Below are 11951 nucleotides of genomic sequence, written 5' to 3' on the forward strand. Positions count from 1 at the left end.
TGGTCTCTTTGGTTTATAACAAGCCGTATTACGCATGATATTTTATGAGATAGATAATCTGAGGAGAGCAACTAGACGGGAATAGTTTCTGTTATATCCGAGATTCTTATAGTTGATTCAGAATCATGTTGCTCCAAATTTGCCTCAAAAGACGACCGGTGAATTTTGTTTACAATATCAATAAGAGGATTTTTTTTTCCCAGGTCGTTCTTCTAGTTCAAGGAGTTGGGAGGAGTTGAGACCTAGACCTACTGCGTTGTTTGGGGCTATTACTGATCCATATTATATGCCTCCACCTAATGATGGTTTCCTTGACGCACTTACTGAAGTGGCTGCTCAACAACCTGAGGTAGCTTCACAACAACAACCTAATGATCAGTTTGTTCCTCCTCCATATTCAATAGGAGATTGTTGATCCTCAGGTGTTCGAACATATTAATCTTGATGTTGCTTTTTATATGGATTTGCCTGTTGTTTCGGATGCTGCTCCTTCGGGGGCTATTGTTGAACACTTTGCGCCTCATTCGTCTGAGGATATTGTATCAGATAGTTCTTCTAATGGGTTTGATGAAACCGGTCGTTACTTGACTTTACAACATCGTGTTTAAGCTGGTAAGAAAAAGAAGAGGGTTTCTGGTGATGATGATTCTGATTTTGATATTGATAGTGGTGAAGAGTCAGAGACAGAACAGTTCAAGTTGGTGAGACGTACCAAGAGAGCCCGAGTTGGTGAGGGTTCTGGTTCTGTTCCGGTTATTTCGGTACCATAGTCGGTAGCTAGTGTTTTGGTTGTTGATGTGGATGTTGGGTTAGTTCACAATGGTATATCTACCGTGGCTCGGGATGCACCGGTTATTGTTTTTTTGCCACATGCTACATTGACACCTTCCGAGGTGGTGTCTTTATATGTTGTTTCGACGATTATAGCTATGTCCGGTGTGCCTGTGTCTCTGCCACCAGTCTGTGCTTCTTTATCTATTCCGTCTATAGGTGTTGATTTTCCTACACCTTGAACCTACGTAGTGCAACAAGTTCACGTTACGTTTGAAGCTTCTCGTTCTGATGGTGAGATAATTGATGAACTAGAACGAGTAGTGGTTGAGCTGTCTCATGTTAATTAACCTACTTCAGAATCAAGATATTTATCGGTTGATCTCTGAAAATCAGCCGCAGTCAGCTCTTCTTGTTGAACAAAGTAAGGTAATAGATGCTCTTAAGAAGTTCTTAGAATCCCAGCGTGATGATACTGACGATAATCCTAATGCATCGAAAGGTGGTGTTGGTGAGCTGCCAAGTTCTTCAACAATATTAATTGGTATGCATGCTACACTTTAGGGGGAGTCATTCCTTTAACAACATATGGATGCTATGTACACTTCAGGGGGGTTAAGTTAGCTGATCATTGAAGATGATTACGTTAGAGATTAAAGATTATTGAAGATCATCACATAACAGAAAGAGAGATAGTTTTGAAGATAATGATCCAAGAATCTTAATCATTTCGAGGTAGATAATGACTGTTATGCAGAACTTGAGGCTCGCATGATATTCCCAGAAAGAAGATATATCAAGCGAAGTCATAGCAAAGATTAAATGCTGAAGACCGAAAACTGAAGATAAACAAGAATCTATGAAGCGATTGTCAATGGGGAGTCTGTTACTGTATATTTTGTGTGCCAACAACTTAATAGATAAGTCGCATTTGTTTATTATGTAATCGGTTAAGTTTTATGTGCCAACAACTTAATAGATAAGTCGCATTTGTTTATTATGTAATCGGTTAAGTTTTGTATAAGTCTTGTATTAGGCGAACTTAACAAGACCAAAGCCCAGACTGAAGCCCAGCGAAGACGTCATGTATATATATATATGACATATTGTATAGGTTTTAGGGTAAGACTTCACAATTTTCACAACCACCAAGTTCGCCACTCTAGATTCAGCCGTGTGTTTTCCATAGATGAACAAACTGTGTTCGTGACTGGCGTTTAGATTGATTGTAATATTCGTTATAACCAATAAAGCAAGAATATTAAAGTGATTGTTCATGTTCTTGTTCTACTTGTTGTTATTACTCATTGACGTTAATCAAAGGGACTCCGCACCTATGATCGTACGTATCGATCCGGCTAGGGATCTACACTGTCAATTGGTGAGTTTTGGTCACCACGTGTGTATTGACCTCACCATGGGGGTGGGGGGGGGGGGGGTTATGGATGGGGAAGGCACCTCACTATGGGTGATCTTATATATAGATATAGATATTTGGCTCATTGTTTTCTTCTCCAATTTCAAAAGGTTGACCCGCACTTTGACACAATTGCAAGGCAGTACCAGGATATGGTGAATGTAGTTGTGGTAAAAAAGATCCAATACAATTATTGGTTATCGTACAATAGGTACGTGAGTTAATACACCGTTGATCTCAAAAACCACAGGGTGGCAAAATAGAAATTTCTTTCAATTTAGTTTTCGACCAATTAACCGCTTCATTCATCTTTGTGGCAACTCGTCACTTTTATGAATCGTTAACCATAATCAGACATCTACTCATGCCGACCAAGTTCAGAAATAAATTCATTTGATATGTTCATATGATGAAATCGATGACCGATTGATGATTTATTTGATGATCACGAGATTATATTAAGCGATTTCGGTATCCAATTTCATGTTATATAAAAATTAATTTCAAATATGATCTTGTGAACATTTAAAGTTTTTGTTCTAAATCTTATACTTTTGTTCCGAACCTCTTAACTTTTGTTTAGAACTTCTTAGCCTTTTCTTCTGGTCTTTTTTGTTCTGAACTTCTTAACCTTTTTTATATATCATTTTTTATTTTGAACTTCTTATACTTTTGTTTAGAACTTCTTAGCATTTTCTTCTTAACTTTTTTGTTCTGAACTTCTTAGACTTTTTTGTTCTAAACTTCTTAAATTTTTTGTTCTGAACGTTTTTAAGTTTTGTTTCTGAATGTTCCAGTTTTGTTCAGAACGTTTAAACATAATAATTTAAACCCTAATCAGAGCTCAATTAAGTGTATTATTCTTCAATTTTCATAACCGATTGGTGATTCTAAAGCCTCTTACACATTAATTTGATTGATTAAATCATCAGTTTTTAATCAATTTGAGGATCAAGCACGCCTAACTTCTTTTGTTGGTATCTACTTCAATAAATGATTGAAACGAGCAAAATTAATGGCTCAAATTAGTATGATTGAGTGGAAAATTGAAGAACAAAGTGAAATTGTTTGTTTAATTGTAAAAAGTTGACCTATTGTATTTTGAGGTCTTATTTGCCGGTCACGAACATTTTGAGGGTTATAACTCAATTTAGTTTGATATCGACTTGCGAGTTAGTTTGATATGGGTCGGCGGTTAAATTATATTGATATGAATGGATGCTCGATGAATTAGTTAATGAATTAGATTGTAGAACTAGTTTTAGGTTATTTACGGTTATGTCACGTAGTTAAATTGAAATCGACGTTCTAAAAGCTCGTGTACCTAATGTATGATAACTGATTATTGTATAATAACTCACCGTTATATTTTTTAGGATTCTTTTTTCATTATTTTATCATGTTTTTAATTCATATACATCATTATAAGATATTTTTTTCCCTTTATCGTTAAAAATAAATTGTAATGATCCAAACAAAACAAAAACAACACTAAGGTAGTGTTTGTTATGGAGGAATGAAAGGTGGAATGTAATGAGTCATTTCAAAAAAATGCAAAAAAAGCTTGTTTGGTTACCATGCATGAATGGAATAGATCATTTCACAAGGAATGAAACTCTTTCCTTTTTTAGGATTTTCATTCTTTTGGGTATGGGTGTTTTTTTTTTATTACTTCAAGTAATGAAAAAGTCAAAAAGTCAACAATCATCATTAGTATTATATACTTATAATGATATTATTATTATTTTCCAATTATATTTATTAATTATATTATTATATAATTATTCATTATTATTTTGTATATTTTAATATAACTATTAGAACTATTACTACATTATTAATATTAGTTTTTTTTAAAATTTGACGAGTTAACATTTCACAACGCACATACGTGATTCAACATTGCTACGATTATTTTTATTCAGTTTAAATATCCCGTTGCAACACGAGGGTCCAAAAATTAGTTATTATGAATATTCAAATTATTATTAAAGTTATATATTTATTTATTTTATTATTATTACTAATAATAATAATAATAATAAAGTGATTAATCATTCCATTCTTACTTGGTAACCAAACATGACAATAGAATGGTAATGATCTATTTCATTCCTTCGTCCAATCTATTACCATGTTCATTTCATTCCCTCATCTATTCCATTACCATATACCAAACATACCATAATATCAATACGGGGACGAAAGGGAGAGTATGTTATGAAGAAAAGAAGCTTACACTGATAATAAGATGAGTGGACTTTTCATCAAGGTGAAATGGATCTCAACCGTCCACAGATTTCTTGATGCATTTTCAGTATTTTGTTGAACATTGTGTTTTTATTGGGTTGTATGTATTTTAATACAATGAATGAATTGATCCTTTAACAGGATATATGAATGAAAATACATTTTAAAGATGTATTTACGGTTTTGAACAGAAAGACTTTTAACTTCTTATCATCGCACAGAATTCTTCAAAACTAATTTTATCATCCTGCAATGATCAAGCATCACCCATTTTATAAGGAACAACTTCACCTTCAATTTTTTTTCTCTAGATCACTCAATTTAATGACTATTATTTTTCAATTTAACTCTAAATAGGAGGGGATAGTGAAGAAAAAGTGCACTAAATAAAAATTAAGTAATATAATTGTTTAATTTAATAGTAAAAATAGAATAATCACAAAATAGAAACCAATATTCATAGTTGTTTTATTTCTCACTTAATTTTAAAATAAAAAACTACAGAAAAATTCCAAAAGTTTGTAGGAACTAATAATTAAAGTTGAGTGACCTTAGTTGGATATTGAAAAACTTGGTTATTACTACTTAAAGTTACCGATATAAATACAAGCAAACTCACGTTATCTTTATCGACTTTTGACATAATTTCTGCAATCTCACAAACTCCCATTTTATAGCCTTCATGTTACAACGCTGATTTTACTTCCCCTTTTTCAAGAAATCTGCCGATGAATTCAATTATCGTCAAAAGAACATTACAATATTTTATGAATATATATAAACGCACGTACCCCTTAGCATCCTTATCAAAATGCCTAAAAGATTTAATAAGGTCTTGTGATTCATATCTTCTAAAGTTACCCATGGCTGTAATGAACTCATTGAAGTCTATATATCCATTTCCATCTGTATCAACCTACAAATTTCATAATTTTACATTACATAATCATTTTTGTAACAAATTATATAAAGAAATCTTACCGCTTTAACAATCAGTTTAGCATCTTTTGGTGCTCCATTTCTGACAAATGTTTCCTCCAAATTTTTGCAGGATATACCTTGCTTTTCATTTGGGTCAAAGCTCTTAAACAATGCTCGTAACCCATTAATTTCTTCTAGCGGTTTAATTTCCTTCAGTCTCTATGTTAATTATAATGCAAATTTTTAGCCAGCACGATTAACAGGTTTTTGAAATCTTTTATAAATGAGAAAATCCATCAATAGCAACTAAGTTTTTAGTTTCTTCGTTAAATTAAGTCACTAATATTTCTTTTTGTTTTGTTAAAGTCGTAAATATTAGTTACATGTTCCAGTCTTGTATAATTTTTATATAAATGCTAATTTTTTTTAGTATTAGGTATGACAAATGAAAATATATGAAAGCCGTGTTACTTTTTAACATTATTTTTATATCAGATTACCTATGACGAAATTTCAGCCGTGCCTGGTTATTTGATACTTAAGGTCCGACTCGAAAACCCACCGTAGATAGAAACCCCACAAAGTCAGTTACTATTTTGTTATTATTTTCTATACATTAACCTGAAATAGGAGTTAATAGTAAAGAAAAAACAATTCACTAAATACAAACCAAGTTTTATAATTGTTTACTTACGTCCAGTTAGAAAAAAAAATCATAACCAAGATTTATATATGTTTCATCATACTCATTTAGTTTTAAAAAAATAATATGTTTTTACAAAATATATATGTGTGTGTATATATATACTAGACGGGTGTCCGCGCGATGCAGCAGGTGTTTGAACTTGTTAATCACGTAACAAATATATGTGTTTATGGTTTGGTTAAAACCTTGAAATCGTTTAAACCGGTCATTGGTTTGACTTCTTTTTTTTCTTTCTTTTTTTACTTTCGGTTTGTTGGTTGGTTTCAAAATTTTCAAAACGTAGTGAACGGTTGGTTCGCGGTTTATACTGGAAACCGGCCATATGAAACCAAACCAGACTGTAAATGTTGAATGCATTTTAATATTTTTTATTATTAACTATTAGATATGTGTTGTAATATATATTAGATATAGTTAAAATTTAATTGAACATAATATTTTTATTACAAATAACTTGGCTATACAACTTCAAATTAACCTACTGCAGTATGATTCATTTTGTGATCTGTGGTGTTATTATTTCACGTCATAGATCTTCCATTAATATTTACCATTTATGTGGCTAAAATTATTATTTTTTATTTATGATATTCTCAAGTATCATATTATGTTGGTGTTTAGTTAAATTGATGGTGCATTTAAATTAATAATTATTTTAAACTAAATTTATTATTAAATTTTAAACTGTGAAACCAAACTGAAACCAGGCCATTAGTAACGATTCGGTTTTAACTTTCAATGGTTGAGTTTGGTTTTGGACGACAAAAAAAAATCAATATTAACTTTTGGACTCACAAGTTTAACTTAAAAACCATCAAAACCGACACTGAACACCCCCAACACAACATATTAATTTATTTAAAATGAAACAAAATATAACAATATCATATCCAAATAAAAGAGAATAAAATGCTCGTTTTTATGATGTAATTTTTTTATTAAAATATTAACGTTTGAAAAGGCTATAGTCGTTTAAAATACATGGGTGGAAAGTTAGTTTACAACTTAAATTAAAACCATAATATGGTTAAAGATGAGGGACCAAACTTGTAAGTTGAATGGATTGTGTTTAAAAGACAAATTTACCCTTATTAACACATATATCTCATTCTTTAAGTGTTGTAAATTACTTAAAAATAGGTGTATTAATTTACCATTGTTTAGTGTATTATATATAGTATAGATATAGGGGTGAGATCTAGAGAGAACTTCTTTTAAAGAGAGAACGATAAAACTAGTAAAGAATTATTTTTAATTATTTTTAAGAAAAATATTTTGTGATTTTTTTCTTTCCTCCTAATAAGATGATACTGTTACTAAAAAAACAACAACTTGTCGGTGTAGTACATATGTGCACTAATGCCTATTGCATATATATACAATAGTGTTTTATTGCATATAATACAACACAATTTCATTATATAATACACAGTATTGAATATATACAAATACAACACTAATAATTGTATGCAATACACACTATTGCATATAAGTAATACAACACTAATGCACATATGGACTATATCGATTTTTTTTTATTTTTGTATATAATATAACACTGTTGCACATATACTTTACAAACAAATGCATATATGCTAATCAACACTATTGCACATATAAAAATACACACTAGTGCATATATGCATTAAGAAAAAGCCGATGTATTGCATATATGCGTTACAATGAGTTTTTTTTTATATTTTTTGGTGAAGAATAACAACATATAAGACGGATGAAAGAAAAATAAATTAAAATATTTTTTTAATTAAATTAAAAATACTTTATTATTAGTTCTTTAGTTCTCTCCCCCTAAGGAGGAGTTCTCTCTTGATCTTTCTATATATATATATAGGGGAATGATATTTTGAGAACTTGATAAGTTGTAGAACTTTAAGACTTCAATATGAACAACACATTTAATTAAACGGGTATGCAATATGTGGCTGAGAATAAATCTGATTAAAAAATTAATCAGGAGAGAGAGAGAGAACAAGTATTTTTAATAATTACACAAGTTTAAATGTTAGTTGCACATGTGTAATAAGGCGATTCAGTGTGTAAAAAAAACTGTAATTTTTTTTACGTTACTTACACTTACGTATTACATATGTGTAAAAAATTATTCAAATAAGAAAATTGTTATGTTGAGTTCTTTCGAGTTCTTAAAACTCAAAGTGGTTCTCAAAAGAAATCAATTATATGTGTGTGTGTGTGCGCGCGCGCGTGTGTGTTTGATTTCTTTTGAGAACCACTTTGAGTTTTAAGAACTCGAAAGAACTCAACGTAACAATTTTTTTTTGAATTTGTTTTTACACATATGTGTAAGTGTAAGTAACGTAAAAAAATTACAGTATTTTTTACACACCAAATCGACTTATTACATATGTGTAACTAACATTTAAACTTGTGTAATCATCAAAAATACTTATTCTCTCTCCTGATTAATTTTTTAATCAGATTTATTCTCAGCCACATATTCCATACTCATTTAATAAAATGTGTGGTTCATATTTAGTTCTTAAAGTTCTTACAACTCATCAAGGTTCTCAAAATATCTCTCCTTATATATATACTAGTTTTTATCCCCTATGTTACGGGGGTTGTTTTATTTATTTGTTTCTAATATTTATTTATTTATTTTTTGAATTTTTATTTTTTTTTATTGTATAAAAGTTAATAATATACTTATGGTTTGATAATAATTGATTTACAAATAAATAAGATGTTATAACCAGTTTTAAAAGCTATATCGGTTTGATGAGACCCAAGACCCGTTTATTTTTTTTACTATAAAATTGGTTTTTTAATTATAAATAATATATATCTTTTTTTAAATCAATCAAATATTAATTTTTAGTATATCCCTACTTTATAGGATTTTTATATCAAATATTTGGTGAGATTAGTTTTTAATTTATTGAGATGTTATAACTCGTTTAAGAAATATCTGGGTTTGATGAGACTCATACCCGTGAATTCGGGTCAAATGCGTGAGAACTCTCCATTTAAAAATCAAGCAAATATTACAAGGGTTGTTTTATATTATTTGTTTTTAATATTTATTTATTTTTTATATTTTTATTTTTTTATTGCATAAAAGTTAATAATATACTTATGGTTTGATGATAGCTCAAAACCGCACCACGCACACCCTTAACCTAAATAATAATAATTGTTATGACATGCTACAAGTTTTATTTGAAATTGATTAATAATCTTATTTTATTTGATGCATCAAGGTAATCTTAACTGAATATGGAAATCAAACAAATTTTAAAGTTTATATGTAAATCACGTTTTATAAATATATATATATATATATATATATATATTAAAAGAAATTCGATATTAATTTTTAGTATATCCTTATTTTATGGGATTTTTATGTTAAATATTTGGTGAGAGTAATTTTTAATTCAATGAGATGTTATAACCCGTTTAAGGATTATCTGGGTTTGATAAGACCCATACCTGTGAATTTGGGTAAAATGAATGAGAAGCCTCTATTTAAAAATCAAGCAAATCTGGTGACCCCAAAAAAAGGGGGAGCGACCACATCGCGACACGTAGGATTTTTATGGTTTCGTTTATATTATATATATGTGTGTGTGTGTGTGTTTGTGTGTGTATGTGTATGTATGTGTATATATAACAATTAGTGAACGTAATTAAGTTACTCTAAAGAAGAAAAAAAAACAAAAGAAGAAAAAGAAAGGGACTTCAAGTGGCCAATTGAGACACGTTATGAAGTTACCCCTTTTAAGAACGGTACCTTGAGTGTGAGTTTCTTGAATATGTTCATATGTCCGAAGTGTTCATCCTCTTAAGAACCATTTTCTCTAATTCATATTTAATTTCATTTTCTGTTGCTACTCCATTGTCCTTCAACCATTGATCATCTGGATAGTGAATAATGAAACCCAATAATCATATGATATGGAGGTGCGTCTGTTTGGAGTTTGTAATACGCACTTTTATAGAGTGTTAGATACTTGGAATCGCATTTTGAAAATGATTTTGTAAAGACATGAAATATAAAAATTAAAACAACATCAGAAACATACTGAGAACAGCGTATGCAGTTGGGCGTTTCTCGGGCTCAAGGGAGAGCATGGCTTTCACCAAACTCTTGGCATTCTTCGATATTAATGGCCATGGACATCTCTCTATATCGGGTGTTGCCTCCACAACCGTAGAAAATATGGCTCGATCATTCTCTACATTTTGTTTGTCAGGTCAAAATTTGATTTCTACGAGCTAATACAAAGAGAGGTGATTTGTACATCACCGTATTTTTTCGACGCCATAACCATTTTTCTTTGACTATTTTACCCTTGGTAGTTGGTACAGCGCTACTCATTTTTACTATGTATGTAAGGGAAAAATTATTAAATACTGGTTGTGGTGTATGAAGAAATTACTGTGGTATACACCACAAAAAGTATTATGATCTCTAGATCACAATACAAGTATCACACGTCACAACCATTTTTCGTTGACAAAATTACCGTTAGTACAATGTTACTTATTTCTAGTAAATTTGTCTGAAAGTGCCTGTGATGTTCAAAGTAATTACTGTGGTATGCAAATCAACTATGTAATGAGAGCTCTGAAAACAACATGATGTAAAAACTTGATCTTACCACCATTAAAGGGAGGCACCCCAGTAAGTAACATGTACAAAATCACCCCTGCACTCCATATATCGATTTTTTCCCCGTATGCTTCACGTTTTAAAAGTACCTCTGGAGCAACATAGAAAGCGGTTCCGACCTTTTCTTTTTTTCGTTTTCCTGGAATGGATTATATGTTACCAAACCAGACCATATACTAGACCAAGACGAAAACAAATCAAACCAAACTAAACCAAACCAGGCGGAACTTTTTACAATTTAGGAATGGATAAATACTCGAAATAAATAAAACGAAGAACAAAAGCCACATACCTTCATCAATAAACGCAGATAACCCGAAATCGATTGCTTTCAACATGGAATAATCAAGAAAACATGGACTGGCAGCTTTTTTTGCCAACATAAAATTCTCAGGCTTCAAGTCTCTATGCATAATACCCATGAAATGAAGACAATAAACCACTTTCATTATAGAACAAAGAATCTGTGCAGCAACTTTTTCACTGTATCTACCCTTTGATTTCATTTTGTCATAACACTACAAGAAATTTAATCTGATATGACGAACCCTATAGCGACGACAATTGTCGTTGCTATAGATCACCTATAGCAACAACTTGTTGTTGCCATAAGACTTGACAATTATTTTCCAAGACGTAGCCTATAGCGACGACTAATAGTTGATATAGGGTTGAGCGGGCGAGCCAAAATCTTAGCGCCAAACAAAAACCCTATAGCGACGACTAGTCGTCTCTATAGGTATTTTCCCTTTTAGTTTTCCTTTTCTTTTATTTGAGCCGAAACTATTTATAAATATGTCAACCCTATTGCAACGACTTGTCGTATCAACAGGTAAATAATATTTTCTTTTTTGAAAAAAATAGCTTTATTTTTAATTTTCATTTACCTATGGCAACAACTTATCGTTGCCACAGGGTTCCCCCAAATTTAACCTATTTCAATAACACAGTTACGCAGCTCACAAACACACCATCGTTCAAAATGTAACAATGGTATGAAAGCTTGAAAACTGATATATTATTCATCAAATGAAAAGACTATAAATAGAGTACTAGTACAACGGAAACAAGCAACAAACTACTGAATAAAGGAAAAAATAACTTAAACATGCGAAAGACTCCCACTTTGTTTGACTAATTCAAACTTTATTTTGGTTGCATCTTGCACGTGCTTCAATTCCAACACTAAACACATCCGCCGTAGCACTACCTAAGATCTCTCCGCCGTTTGC

General features: G+C 31.0%; 1 protein-coding gene across 1 annotated transcript; it reads right to left on the reverse strand.

Annotated features, from left to right (window-relative positions):
• Positions 1–814: 814 nt before the first annotated feature.
• On the reverse strand, positions 815–11225 carry LOC143601665 (calcium-dependent protein kinase 33-like). The gene is made up of 8 exons (XM_077079019.1): positions 11012–11225; positions 10709–10858; positions 10130–10282; positions 9897–9964; positions 5420–5578; positions 5230–5354; positions 5142–5160; positions 815–1015 (listed from the first exon to the last, which is right to left on the reverse strand). The coding sequence occupies exons 1-8, from the start codon at positions 11223–11225 to the stop codon at positions 815–817; spliced, it is 1089 nt and encodes a 362-aa protein (XP_076935134.1).
• Between the last annotated feature and the right edge of the window lie 726 nt (positions 11226–11951).

The sequence above is a fragment of the Bidens hawaiensis genome, unplaced genomic scaffold, assembly GCF_021521415.1.
Source record: "Bidens hawaiensis isolate Kalapana, Puna unplaced genomic scaffold, B.hawaiensis_p1.1 tig00056926_1, whole genome shotgun sequence".
Lineage (NCBI taxonomy): Eukaryota > Viridiplantae > Streptophyta > Magnoliopsida > Asterales > Asteraceae > Bidens > Bidens hawaiensis.